The sequence below is a fragment of the Crotalus tigris genome, unplaced genomic scaffold, assembly GCF_016545835.1.
Source record: "Crotalus tigris isolate CLP2741 ecotype Arizona unplaced genomic scaffold, ASM1654583v1 scf7180000019642.961951, whole genome shotgun sequence".
Taxonomy (NCBI): domain Eukaryota; kingdom Metazoa; phylum Chordata; class Lepidosauria; order Squamata; family Viperidae; genus Crotalus; species Crotalus tigris.
Window position 1 is genome coordinate 438141 of NW_024097636.1, and position 15189 is coordinate 453329.

General features: G+C 38.5%; 1 protein-coding gene across 15 annotated transcripts in view; it reads right to left on the reverse strand.

The window, feature by feature from the left end:
• Positions 1-8140, reverse strand: part of POC5 (POC5 centriolar protein) — a 28322-nt gene extending 20182 nt beyond the window's left edge. For 10 of the 15 annotated variants that reach the window (XM_039364021.1, XM_039364019.1, XM_039364025.1 and 7 more), the window contains exons 1-4: positions 7915-8075; positions 7670-7805; positions 5766-5867; positions 457-559 (exon numbers count right to left, since the gene is read on the reverse strand). In XM_039364021.1, the coding sequence (XP_039219955.1) occupies positions 457-559; positions 5766-5849 (187 nt within the window). In that variant the 5' untranslated portion in view covers positions 5850-5867; positions 7670-7805; positions 7915-8075. Of the gene's footprint in view, positions 1-456; positions 560-5765; positions 5868-7596; positions 7616-7669; positions 7833-7914 lie in introns of those variants that run through there. The other 5 variants (XM_039364011.1, XM_039364013.1, XM_039364016.1 and 2 more) reach the window with 5 other exon arrangements.
• Between the last annotated feature and the right edge of the window lie 7049 nt (positions 8141-15189).

Consider the following 15189-nt stretch of genomic DNA (forward strand, 5'->3'; position numbering starts at 1 on the left):
GAGTATATTTCTATTGGAAAACATAATTAAGTTATGGAAAGAATCTACCTATAGTTGGATGGTAAAATAAAAAATATCTCAGAATAAATACCAAGACATCAAATTCCAATCTTCTGGACTTTCCAAATCCTGAAGACCTTCAGTCAATTATCACAGACGAGACTGAATCAAATGAACCCATGGCTTAATTTTGTTTAAGATAACATTCTATAATTTTTGCAAGTTTCACTAGTGGATAGATAGTTCAGGGTAATGGCTAGCTCAAAAGCATACATATAAACTATATACCAAATAGTTCACATACCAAAATGAAAAAGGTCATCAATGTATTCAACTAGAAACCCTATTTTTTGCCATGAATTATCAAATTTCAGCATGGATGATCTTCCACCTTTGTTTATAAAATAAGCCAGCCTTTATGCTTTAAAAAAAAAAAAAGCTCGTTTCACATGTTACCTGCAGATATCTGATGAACCTCCATGTGATCTGATTGTCGCAATCCAGTTGGCTCAAACTTAGGGGTAACTACTGCATAACGAAGCAACTCTTCATATTCATCCTAGCATAAAAAAAAATAAGTATTTGTTGCTAAGTGAAAGTAAATGTTTAACAGCACGAGTGTATAACTCTTTACATATTAAGGATGTGCAAAGCTTCAAAAATTGTTTGAAAATGGTGCTTCAGAATATGAGGAAAATTTATGTTGCTCTTGTCTGTAATTCTTCAAAGCAGCTATGTCTTTCCTTATGATCATAGCAATAGCACTTAGACTTATATACCACTTCACAGAGCTTTTGCAGCCCTCTCTAAGCAGTTTACAGAGTCAGCATATTGCCCACAACAATCTGGGTGCTCATTTTATTGACCTTGGAATGATGGAAGGCTGAGTCAACCTTGAGCTGGTGAGACTCGAACTGCCAAACTGCTGGCAGCCGGGAGTCAGCAGAAGTAGCCTGCAGTACTGCTGGCTAACCATTGCACCACTAGGGCTCATGAACTCCATATGATCTCAGGTAACAATGTAGCTACTTTAAAAAGCTGAAGATAAGTGCAGTCTTTGGACTCCAAAAATTTTTTTGTTTAGAATCAAATGCAAAACATAGAACAACTTTACCCCTTACTACTAAGGCAGGGAACACTCTTGAAATAATTTCTGTTTCAGAAATTATTTTACTAAAGGTGAAAGCTTACAGGGAATATTGGGGCTGTGAGCTAGACTGGAAAGGGTTACACAGAAGCCTGAAAATAGCCTGCTTTTATGAATATCAAAGATGTGCTGAACCCACATGAATGCCAAAGGACCTCTTCCTAATTATTCTCAAAATACATAGAGCTCTATTAGTATTGCCCAAACCACAATTCTTTAAATTCTGTTCATGTTTTCATGAATTTATTTATTTATTTATGAGACTTATATACCGCTTTAAGTGCAAGCACTCTCTAAGCGGTGTACACCAGTAAGCAATGTATATATATATATTTACATTGCCCCCAACAATCTGGGTCCTCATTTTACCTACCCCGGAAGGATGGAAGGCTGAGTAAGAACTTATTCAATTTCTGAGATATTATCATTAGATATTCCCTTCCCCTTCATGATATTCTATAGATAGATTTGGTAAACAGAAAAACAAACCTACCTGTATCTGATTTAATCATGCAAGTAATAACAATCTCAATTTCGTTTTCAGAATTGTACATGAAGAAACTTAACTCATCAAATTATATACTAAGAAAATTAAATCAAAGGATTAATTTATAATTACAGAAGCAGTAGTAAGGTTGAACTATGCTGGTAGTCCTTGACCTATAACTAATCATTTAACAATACTGACGAAGGGACTTAACACTGGTCCTCATGCTTAGAACCATGCAGCATCCCCAGTAACATGATCACAATTTGGGTAGTTAGCAATCAACATGTATTTATGATGGCTGCAGCGTCCTGGAGTCACACGATTGTCATTTGCAACCTTCTCAACTGGCTTCCAACAAAATTAATGAAGAAAGCTGGATTTATTTAACAATCACGATTCACTTAACAATTGTAGCAAAAACAGTCATAAAATCAGTCATGACTTATTTAACAACCACCTTGTTTAGCAATGTAAGTTCTGGTCTAATTACGGTCATAAGTTGGAGAAGTACCTTTACAGTGCTTCAAAAATATTTTGGAAAAGGTACTTTGGAGCACAAGCATTGCATTGGATCTGGCAGCACCTCTTTAAAGCAGGTGCTATGCAGCTGCCTGTGATCCCAGAAAAAAAAAGATGATGGGTTTTAATAATTGCAAATAGTTGCATGAGTTGCTATACTCATGCATGCTCTGAACACACTTTTGGAACTGAATCCAAAACATTGCATTTCAACTATATACAGGTAGTTGTCGACTTTTGACCACAATTGAGCCCAAAATTTCCATTGCTAAATGAGACAGTTAGGTGAATTTTACCACATTTTACAACTTTTCTTGCCACAGTTGCTAAGTGAATTACTGCAGTTGTTAAGTAACAACAGTTGTTAAGTGAATCTGGCTTCCCCATTGACTTTGCTTGTCAGAAGGATGAAAAAGATGATCACATAACCCTGGAACACTGCAACTGTCATAAATACATGCTAGTTGCAAAACATCTGAATTATGATCACATGGCCACAGTGACGCTGTAATGGTTGTAAGTGTGGAAGATGGTCATAAATTTTTTTCAGTGCCTTTGTCATTTAGGTCACTAAACGAATGGTTGTAAGTTGAGAGCTACTTCTATTGTGTCTATCTTGAACTTCAGTAAGAGCCAACATTATAAGCCCTGTAGCAAAAAGCATGAGTAGTTAAACTTTCTGAAATGGGTGTATAATTAGCACCATTATATATGATAGAACCATTAATATGACTACAATAATAATCTCTATCAACATTTTGTAGATAAAGGTATATTTTGCCAAGATGAAATATTCCAATAGAAATGCAGCAGAATTCACCGTACAAATAGAATGTTCCATAGAATGTCTATTTTACAATAAAAGACACAAATTGTTTCATTTCATCAGATACACATTATCACTTTTAATTATTTTTAGTCATTGTTTTGGCAAGTGCAAAGAAATACATCCATTTGGGTAACAAAAGAATAATTTTAAATTAAAGCTTATCTAAAATAGCAAGGAAACATTTCTTGATGTTATGTTCCTATAGTAATGTGTAATCTCCAAAACATAAAATCTATTATTTGTGTCAAAAATAGGGCAAATTTGGAAAAAAAAAGTTGCTCCAGAATGGAAAGAACTCTGAACAATACTGCCATTTCCTATATATCAGTGATGGCAAACCTTTTAGAGACTGAGTGCCCAAACTGCAACCCAAAACCCACTTATGTATCGTCGGGTGCCATGTGGGTGTGCCCACTTGGTGACCGCAGCTACAGTGGGCTTGGCAGACTGGGTGGGTGTGGCCACTGGATGGGTGTGGCTGCAGTAGTCATGGCAGATTGGGTGGGCATGGCCGGGGTGGGCGTGGCCACCTTGATGTTGTTTATGGGGAGGGACACCTGTGGGAGCTGGGCAGGATTGGGAGAGATCCAAGGGGTCTCTGGCGGGTGGGATGGTGGGCTCCCCAATGGTGGCTCCAGGCTGGCTGGCATTAGGCCAGTGATGGCGAACTTTTAGAGACATGTGCTGAGGCGACGGTGCATGCCCACAGAGAGGGCTCTGCGTGCCGCTTCTGGCACGCGTGCCATAGGTTTGCCACCACTGCTGTATATGATCTCCAAAAGTAGAGAATAATTATTTCTCCTTATGATATACCCACTAATTTCACTGGCCATATTCCCAGTTTTTTGTCTTTGTTTTAATTAAAATATATTTAAGAAAATGATGCTGCTTGATTGCCAAATCATATCACAGTTATAAAATGTTGAAATAATATGCGCTTCTTCTTCAGCAAATCATAGGAGAGTTTCAAAAGCCTCTGTGTATGAAAGTGATAAGAATGAGTAAAACAGAACTATTAAATAGTCAGGGGCCAAAGCTCTCATGGTCAGAAAGGATTTCAAGACAATTAGAAGAATGGGTTTTATTTTTTTGTATTTCTACAGTCCTTACTCTGTAATGAAAGCTGATTCCTGTGGCCTTGTGGAAAGAGAAAAAGACCATGGCAGCTTCATTCATCAGTATATAAGCTTTGTCAGAAATATTTCCCTCATTTCAAAAGGCTGACACCATTGCTGAAACTAAGTGCAGTTACTACAAAAATATTCCTTGTAAGTTTAGAATGTATAATTGCCTAGAATGAATTATATCAAGCTCCCATTACCAAACTGTACTATCCTTAAGAGATACCAACACATCACAACAAAATTTAGATTACATATAGTTAAATTAACACACACACACACACACACACACAAATAAATGTACCTAAGGTTTACCTAGATCACAGAAATCTTGGCAGAGAATTGAAATATATATATATCTCAAAATGCTGCTTCAAAATGAGTTATTCTATGACATAATGTAGTTTATTTATTCTAGGCTTAACCTTGTGCAACCTACCATTACTTGTATTTTATTCTTTAGTTTGAGTTCAGCTTTGAACTATAATTCTAGTCAATATTTATACAGTTTTATTTAGCTTCTTTTAAGATTAGGGAACACTTAAGCAGATTCCCCAGCTTGAAAACTACATGAATACTTTGTTATTTTTCCATGCTAAAAAAAAATATTCATAGCAAAATAAGATGCTTTCATCTATTTCATCCTTTCGCTAACATAAAAACAGATGTAGTCATGGATTCCACCATCATGACAAGTACACAGGAAAATGTAACTTACAGAAACACATATTTACAGTCAGAATATAGTAGTATATGCACATATATAAATATGTAATAAGATAGGTCATGCATATGTGTTTTGCTTCCATCTGAGAACTGGACATAAACAGAAGGAAAAAATACACAAGCTACATTGTTGCTATATTATTTTACATTATTACAGTTGAAATAGAAAGAGGCAGGAAGGTTAGCAAGTCAACAATAAGCACAACTAGCTCAAAAAAAAAAAATAGTCACATGAAAAGCTTCCAAGGCAACAGTTGTTGACCAACTAGGCATTGCTAGGCTAAGGTTGAGGTTTAGCTTCAGTTGTTATTCTTGGCTGAAAATCTAGAAGCAAACAAGATGAAAAGGCAAACTCTAAATGCTCTTTTTAATTTTCATCTGGCTTGTATCCATACCTAGTAGAAGCTATGATAGTAGCAGTACAGAGAAAAATAGGTGGAATGCAAGTAAGGTTTCCCGGTTGGTGGCAACTCATCCTAACAGCAGCCCTGGGTGAAGATTGATGGTGAACTCAGGCAGACAGCAGGGACCATCCAGCAACCGAAGTGTACCTGTCTACGTTCAGCCATTAGAGAAAAAACCTTTTATTCTGCAGACAAAGGATGCACCCACGTAGGAGGGTTTTTTTGAACTCTTTTCTCACAATACTCACTGTGTTCACTCATGGCACTAAGAATGTTTTTAAACCAGTATGTTATGTTAACGCAACTGTGAATTCAATAATGGTCTATTAAGAATGTATTTAATATATTAATTTTATACTGTTGTTTATACAGTAGTATTTGCAAATTAATTGTATTTATACAAATTGTATTTATACAAAGTCATTTGTATAAATTGCAGCTTCAAATGAAATAATTTTTAAGATCTACGTTTACAAGATGTTGTGCAAGCTCCAAATAAACAAGAAAAAAGCATTCATTTTTCGCCTACCTGAAGATCAGAAGAGACAGAACTGCCTCGATCAGAATCTTTTGGTAGAATAGGACTTGTGCTTTTCTCTTCAGATGATGACATCTTGCATTAAAGTACTCCCTGTAAAAAGTTCCAGAAGATGAACTTTACTTGCAATCAGTAACTGGAGTGTTTGGCTTGTATTTTCCAAAACAAGCCAAGAAAATGGAACCCAAAACCAAATTGTTTTCTGAATCTGGTTTGCTAGTGATCAATAAGCCATTGTTCTTACTTTATTCATCAGAGTAACCAAACTACAGGATGGTATATTTAGCTACTAAACCAGAAAGCTCCTAGTACTACAAAAACTGCTGATTATCTGCAAGTTAGAAATCTGAAGAATTCTACTAGCTGTGCTTTCTACTTCCATTACTCCAAAAAGTGTCTTCAAAACCAGTGGTCCCAATCTTTTGGGCACCATGGATTACTACTGTGCAGAGTTGTTTTTCCATGGACTGGGAGAGCATGGTTTCGCATGCTGCCTGCATCCTGTGGATGGGGCTTTGCTTGTTTCTGGCATGCCGCAGCCCAGTGTTCTAAACCCCAGGAAAAAAAAATCTGAAGATTTTGACTAAACAAGTGACTAACTCACTGATCTAAAGGAAGCCCTACTCAAATGCAAGAATAATTAGTAGCCTACAAAAACAGTATCCACAGTTTCTCTCTCTCTCTCATTTAAACTTTAGCCTAATCATCTATATATTGCTTGCGATGGATATAAAACAAGTATAAAAAATGAGAAAGGGCATCATACGAAACATTTTATATAGCACTTAAAAAAAATATCGAATTCAGAATGTTTACGTTAATAACAACTTTGTAAGTAAGCTTTTAGCATTTTTTCAGGCTTCATATGAGTAACAAAAATGGAAAGTTAACCACTCAATTAAGTTAACAATTTTTAAAATGTTTTTATATGAGGATGGGCTTTTTTCCTTGTAATTTTTGTGATGCATTATTTCACTATAACATTCATTTTATGTCACCTGAACTATATTAATAAATGTTGATGCTTATCTGAAATAAAATTTGAATCAGATTTATTTGGCAACAATTTTTACTAGGTTAAATGAATGTCCTTAACACTTCTCTCAAAGAAGGACAGTTGAGAAGAAGGAAAATCATGTTTGCGTAAGATAGGTCACTTTGGCAACCATCTCAACAGGTGAAATAGAAAGTCATGATTCTACAAAGGCATTCTGGACATGAATCGATACATTATCAAACAGTATTTTATCTGAGAATTTGAAATCGCAAAGCAATCGATACAGCCATTTATCTGACAATTATACTCTTGTGACAAACTTGCATTCTATATTTTCTTGCTGTGTTTTGAGAACTGCAATTTGGAGGAAGTGGATTCCCAGTCTTACTCATACATCCAGATAGAGAATGATATGCTTATGAATGACTGGACTACAGCTCCCATCATTTCTTATGACCACAATTGAGCCCAAAATTTCCATTGCTAAGCAAGACAATTGTTAAGTGAGTTTTGCCCCATTTTACAACATTACTTGCCACAGTTGTTAAGTGAGTCACTGAAGTTGTTAAGTTAGTAGCATGGCTGTCCAGTGAACCTGGATTCCCCATTGACTTTGCTTGTCAAAAGGTCGCAAAAGATAATCACATGACCCTGGAATACTGTAACTGTCATAGGTACAAGCCAGTTGCCAAACTTTCAAATTTTGATCATGTGACCATGGGGATTTTACAATGATCATAAGTAACTGATCTTAAGTCACTTTTTTTTCAGTGCCCTTGTAATCTCAAACAATCACTAAACAAATGGGTGTAAGTTGAGGACTACCTGTAATAGAAACTGGTGCTCGGGGTCTGGAAAACTATGGCTTTGTTATACTTGCTCTTATAGATTGGCTTACATCTAGAAAGAAAAGTTGACCTGATGAGGAAATCATCCTTCCCAGCCTGATGCCTCCCACCCGTAAATGTAGGTCAGCACATCTCTAACGCCCTTTCGTTCGATTCAATCTGAACAATTCCACGAGTGAGTTGCGCCTGCGAGGAAGTGCAAGAAGAAAGAAACTGAAAAAAAGATTCCAGGTTTAGGAAGATACCAGCTAAATGCAGGAAACTCTAGAAGTGAGAAGAGGATCATCTGTCCTACCTTCTGCGTCCCAGTTACGCCCCTTTTCTCTCCTGCGCCTCATTCAGATTTCCCAGCTCCCCAACGTCGCAACCAGGCGCCCCCTTCTCACCTGAGGAGCAGCCGCCACTCTTCTTTTCCCCAGCAAAAGCCTGGCAGTTTCAAACTGACTGCACCGAAAGAGAGAGCTACCGTGATTGGTCCCAGTCCTTTTATTAAAGGCCCTCTGACAGGACAAAGCTTTCCAGCCGCTTATTTACCAATCGACAAGCCGGCAAGAAACTCAGAGGCAGGGCTTCGACGATGACGGTAACCAATGAAAAACCAGAATGCACCAACTGCAGACTGGGATTTTTCAGGAGTCCCAGACAAAAATGAAGACATAATAGAATTTGCCCTAGCGCCGTGCTGATTGGTCCGTTGATTGGGAGCCCGGGCTCAAGAGGCGGGTAGCAAGGAGACAGTTTAATGAACGTCACGTCATAACGGCGGAGTCTGGGATCTACGGTACCGGGGCGGGAACGCACTCTGTGATCGTGTGAGGTATAGGACTGAGGTATTGGCGGGTGTTCAGCGCCTTTTTTGAGTTATTTGTGAAATTATTATGAAGGAAGTAGCTGAAAGAATAATATTGGCTGTTTTATTAGAGCAACCTTTCATGCCGTCTTCTTTCTTGGGGAAAAAAAAAAAACCACGAGGCGCCTCTAAAAACAACGTGGCATAAAAAGGCTGAGAAACGTCTCCGTCCTGAACTCTTTGGCTTTGGTCACCACAGAGATATAAGGTTTCGGTAGATAGTGAAGACTATTGATAAAGTTTGTCTTCCGGAAATTTGTTGAGTAATACTTTTACAAGCCGCACGTTACAGGCCGGTAAATTCAGTGTGTTAAACTGGCAAAGGCAATTTGGCAATGCAAAACAAACCAGGTCTAGAAAGTTAAGCAGAGCCTAACCTATTTGTAGTGGAGGGAAGGCTAGAAAATTCTGGGCCTGTGAGCGAGACTGGGAAATCGAAAAAGCATCTTGGGAGAAGGCAACACGAGGAAATTAAACAGAAGCCAGATTGACGGTTTCAAGGATAACTTCATGAGTGTATGGGAAGAATCCAGAGAAAGAAATATTTGGAGGAATATTAAAAAGGCAGAATATATTTCCCCAAAGGAATAAGGGAGAAGATCTTAAAAAAAGAGACAAAAACCAGCCCCAGCCTCTCTTCCCCCAAACAGAAAACTCAGCAGAGGCCAGTTTTTAGAAATGCAAATTCAATAATCCTTTCAGAAAGGTTTGAGCCTTCCAGCTAGAAACTGAAGAAATTAGGAAGACAAAGACTCCTAAAATCTATATACCCCCACCCAAATTCTAAGGACAGGAAACAATAGGATTAACCTACCAATGCCAAAAGGGCACACTCAGACTCAAGTCAAAGTACATGACACAGGAAATTCAAAGCCTCAAACAGGAAGAACTCCAAACAAAAACTTAAGATCTAAAAACTCACCACTCCCAACTACATGTTGTCAGCTTTCCCAGGCCCATCTTTCTGTTTGGCTCTCCTCTTCAATAAAACACAATCTTCTTTCTAAAGTGGTCTCCATTTTGTTTGTTCCCAGCTTGGACTGGACCCTGAATATTTTTCTTTCCACAGGTGAGATGGCAGACCTTGCACATGTAATCAATGTGAGTCCAGATGATGGTGTTTCCCTCTTAGAAATATGCTCACCTGGCTTTTGAATGCAGCTATAGCCCCACGGGGGAAGAAGAAGTGGTTATTTTCTAGGAAGTCTTAAAATCCTTCAGAGCTAGGATTGTCAAGTTGGATTTTAGGGAGCAGTTGGTTTGTTTTGGTATACCAGTCTCCTCGCACCCCAATTTTGATGCAGGTTGGTAATGGAATCTGATAGATATTGGAGACTTTAACATTCCCCTCATGTGGCATAGAAGATCGGGTTGTAGCATCAGAGTTGTGGAAGAAGTGAATTACTCTCAAAAAAGCAAGTGGCACCTGTGGCCAGAAAAGTCTTTGGACAAATCCACCTGGTACATTACCTATGCACTTTTGTGAATAGAGAGTCCGTTTTCAGGACTCGCAACTTAAGTCGGCCTATTATAAAGCACCCTACATTTAGAGATGACTCAAAACTACAGCTTTTCTAGAATATAGCACTGCAAGCAGTTACGAACATATCTTGGTACTACATCCATATAATGCTTCTGCTTGCAAACTGCCTATTACCTGTGAGCTTCTGGGTGCAGTTCAAAATACCTATAAAGCCCTTCATGGCATAAAGCCTGGTTATGTAAGGACTGCCTTTCATGTTTGTGCCCATCCCATGAAAGTCAATACACAGGTTCACTTTGCTTCTGATCTCTTAAACAATACTATGGAATAGAGTCTCCCCCGAGAGTTTAAAACAGCAATAATCCTGCTATCCTTTCAATGTTCTTGAAGGCCTGGTTTTCTTCCCAGGCTCTGCTCTTGGGTGGTGTGTGTTCATCTGGATTGATCTAATGTCAGGTTTGCATGCCTAGTTCCCTGTTACCATATATTTTATAAGTAGCACAAGATTGGAAGATGTAGAGTGACCTGGCTCATAGAATCGCCAAGAGCAGGACCCCACTGAATGGATAATCTATATTTTTCTGGTTTTATTTTAACCTATGAATCACCCAGTGCGTCTATTGAGTTGAGCAATTTTAGAAATAGTTGTTTATTAATGTTATGTTTGGAAAGCTAGGACTATTGTATCAATCTGTCTATGGCTATTTTTGAACAAAGGAAATAAAATCTTTGATCTGTAATGTTAGAAAAATTCTGGTGAATACCTTGGATAGCAAAAATAATTTCAATACTGCTAGATAAAGTAAAAGCAGATGCTTGCTGAAAATAATAATGAGGTTAAAGCTAAAATATTTAGACATATAATGTGGAAGCAAGTGTCTTTGAAGAAGACCCTGATACTTGGAAAAAATCAGAGTTAACTGAAAAAGAGACCAACTATGGATTCATCAACCTAAAAACTAAAAAAAAGAGAGATCCTCATAGATAATCTCAGAAGGCTGTAGTCTCTTCAGTTATGAACAGTACAGAGTGATTGAACAGTAATAATATTAAACAATAAACTATCCACACCCTAGAACATTACTAAATAACTATTGGCCATCAGCTGCTGAATGGCTTGTTTTGAGCACAGGACAGACAATCTTCAGGGTGGGGAATTACACATTAAAGCAACCTCTCTTACTTTACTCTAAAGCCCTACAAGCCCAGCACCTGATCTGCAAGATGGGGAAACTTCATCCTAGTAAGTAGGAGAAATTGCTTTACTATAGAACTTCCCACCTCATGGTTCAGTTATTTTGGGGGCTTGTTCTAACCGTAGTTTTAGCTTTTTTTAAAAGCGCGAAACTAGTATTGAACAAACTCACTGAACTGATGGCAGTCAATTGATATATTGATATATTAAAGTTTCACATATTTATATAAATAAAAATGTAACTGTTCATTTGTTCAAAATCTTAAATCTCCGAAAGTTCTTCACCAATTGCTTTGAAATTTTGACACAACGTTGCATTCGAATACGCACGTGTTTTTATATACCTATATTATATAGATGTCACACCTGTGACAGGTAAAACATGCTTTTTTGAAAAACAGGTAAAACATGCTTTTTTGAAAAACAGCACCATCTGTTGGACGTAATCTCTATATCTGCACACACAATGGAACAACAAAAAATATTGTATACCCACAAGTATTGTGAAATTAAACATATTACAAACGTGCACTTTCTCTTTTCTTTCTTGAGCCACAGCAACGCGTGGCTAGGTACAGCTAGTATTATAATATAAAAATTTCTTTCTTGAGCAGAATTGAGCAAAGTCACCAATAACAAATGCATGTCTATGGCAATTTGAGGAATAAAAAGTGGAAAAACTAAAATGCTCTACTCTTCAGAAAGATGAGTAATAGAGCATGCTTAAAAACTCCCTTTCTGTCCAAACTCTCAAGTTTATCTGGTGGCAGCCTTGGGCACTTCCATTCTGATGTTTTAATTTTTCACCATGCTTAGTTGTAGCATGTCTTATGCTATATCTGGAACAGGGTGGAAATTTAAAGTAGTTGTTCTTCTAACTAAGGTAAACACCATGAAGCTCAGCTGTATCTTTGAACTATTCATATTTCAAAATACAGTAATGTATTCCATGCAACAATCCTTTTACTTTGATATATTTCCTCTCCATTTTCTTTACTTTCAGTTTATTATCCGCAAAGCAAGTACAGTTTTGTTTGGATATATGTGTGGATATGTGAAATCCAGCAAAGGCATTTTGGCAGAGAACAGACTCATTATACAGTTAATCCCCGAGGTGTGAACATTCCCTTAGTGAATGTTCGAAGTTACGTAATAAGCACCCTCTAGTCGCTTACGAGCAAGTCCAGAAATTATGAATGTTGCACCACGACAGTCGTTCACCCTTACGAACAACTGCAGTGGAGCTGCAACATTCACCCTGGTTATTCCCTACCTCCCCCACCCCACCCCAGGTCTTCCTAGGCACTAGGCCTTCATTACTCACTCTGAGAAGATCAAGATCCTTCGCTTTCTTGACTGCTCCAGGCCTTCGGTGCATTCGCAGAGAATGAAGGCCTAAACTAACTCAAGATCATGCAAGATCAGTGGCACGAAATCTCACGCTACTGATCTCGCATGATTTCATGGTACTTTAGGCCTCTGTTCTCTGCAGAGAAGAGAACCAAAACTGGGGGATGCTTTCACGTGCCTTTGGAGGCTGGATCTGGGTGTTGGAGGCCTTTTCTAGGCCGCTGCTGCCTGGATCTGAGGCTGGGAGATGCTTCCGTGGCCCTCCGAAGGCCTGATTTGGGCATTGGAGGCCCTTTCTAGGCTGCCACTGCCTGGAAATAGGCCTCCAGAAGCACACAGAAGCATTCACCGACCACAATTCCGGGTGGCAGCAGCCCGGAAAAGGCTTCTGATGCCCGGATCCGGCTTCCGGAGGCATGCAGAAGCATTCTTCAGCCTCAGGTCCGGGCGGCAGCAGGAACCGCAGCAGAGAGGAGACTGATCTTTTCAAGGTGAGTCCGGCACGGCAGGAAGAGAGGGGGAAGCATGAGGTATCTTAGTGGGTCGGAGAGGCTTGTTTCATCACTAGTCCCTCCCCACCCTGATATACCTCATGTGCAGTTAACGAATCGCACATTCCCCATGCATTCGATTAGTGAATGCGTGGGCAAAAGCGGAGTGAATCGCGTTCAAGGTACGAGATTCAATCCCACAAATTTTCGAGTTACGAATGGAATGGGCAGGCTGCATTACATTTGTAACTGAAGAACTACCTGCACTCACTTTTGTAATAAGCCTTTAGTTAAGAAATAATAGCTTCGTGCAGCATATAATCCAAGTCAGAAACTAACAATAAAGAAACTTATTTGAAAAACATAGGCCACTATAGTTGGTGTTGCTAAACAATGCATATAAATATACCAAATAACAGAATAAATATTACTTATAGAGAAAAAAAATCCTTTTTACTTTTAATTACCAGGAAGCTGCTGAATAAACTGGACAACTTGTATGATTGTTGTATTTTTCTTTTCTGCCAGGAATTTACATAATTTCTACAGCAGGTGGCAACACATCATTATGTAAGGCACCAGCAAATTGACGGAGGATCACTTGGAGCAACTAAAGTGTTTGGAATGCATAACAAACCTTGAGGAAAAACAATTGTAAACTGAGGGTTATTAAAACAGTGATGATAAACATTTTGAATCACTGTCAAACAGGTTTTGTTGTTGTAAAAAATGCAAGTGTGAAGTTCCAGAAGATAATAAAGAACAGGAGCAAATGAATAGCAATAAAAGATACACAGCTGTATATACAGTAATGCCAGTGAGACTACACACAATTAAAATAATCTATAAATCACTTCTCCTTTTTTGAGAAGTTTGTGACCAGATATACATTATAGTATATTTTTCCTTCTTCCTCCAATATGGATATATTGTATTTTTAATGTTCAAATCTACTGTACAGAAATATTTGTTCCTAATGAATAGGAATTAATGCATTGATATGGTTGTAATAGAAAAAGATTCACTAATAATATAGGTATTCTCAAATGCCTAAATCATCAAGAGGGTGGGTACGGTTATAGGCTGCAAACCAGGAAAACTGGGAAAAAATATAGCTCTGAATTTTCCTGCCTTATACTCCTATTGGTTATGTCATCTTCTGCAGTGTCCTGTAGTCATTTGATTGCAATTTGTGACTTTTCCTACTAGCTTCCCACAAGCAAAATCAATGAGGAAGATGGCAGAAGGTTGCAATTGCTCACATTCCCACTGTTTCTCCTGAGGACCCCCATCTCCCCAGGTGAGCGGGCATATGCCCAGCCCCACTCACACTGGACTGTAGTGCCCACCTACAGTTCCTATCCTTGTGCCTCCCCGCACTCTGTAGCACTCATCTGCCTGCTGCTGGCCTGCTTGTGAACCACATAAGAAAAGGCTTGTGACCAGGACGTGCTACTTCTTGTTGGCTTCTCAATTGATTTTGCTTGTTGGAACCTGGCAGGAAATTGCAATTTGTGATTTAGAACTCCTCTCTTAATGACCCAAGATCATTACTTAAGTATGGCAACAGGGACTGTGAGGACTATCTGTATACATAGCACAGGAGCAAGTGCTATAGATTGTGCTAAATTTCTTTCCCAAATAAGTGTGCATTTGAGAGAAGCAAACTCTTAAGAAATCACTATAGCAAAGCAAACTACTCTGGCACCTTTTTGTTCTCTATATAAAAAATTAAAACTAAAAATATTTGCAGTAAAACAACACCTATGTACTGTGAACTTTCACATTAAAACAAGCAGCTGGCTGGGATGTTCTTGTAGTGTAGCTTTCTCCAATCTTGTTCACCAGAGAGAGGAACGTGCACTATTTCCAGCAAGCATGACCAATATTCTTAGACACCAGCTTCTCTTCATATTGTTGCATCATTTCAGACATCATTCTGCACCTACTGTGTTTTGTAACCAAACTCATTTAGTTCAGGATACCTAGTATAGCAGAAAAAGTGTTTTTTTCCCATTTGGAATATTGAAGCTCTGCAGACTCTTGGATGGACCATTTCCCACTTGATGTGGGTTTGCCTGGGTCTGCCTCCTGCCTCTTGGGTCCAGGCAACTCTCTCTCACTTTCTCTCAAAAGGTTCAGCAGCCGTGATATCACACTGCAGTGCCATAATTGCAATACAGGGAAAGTGCCTTAGTGGG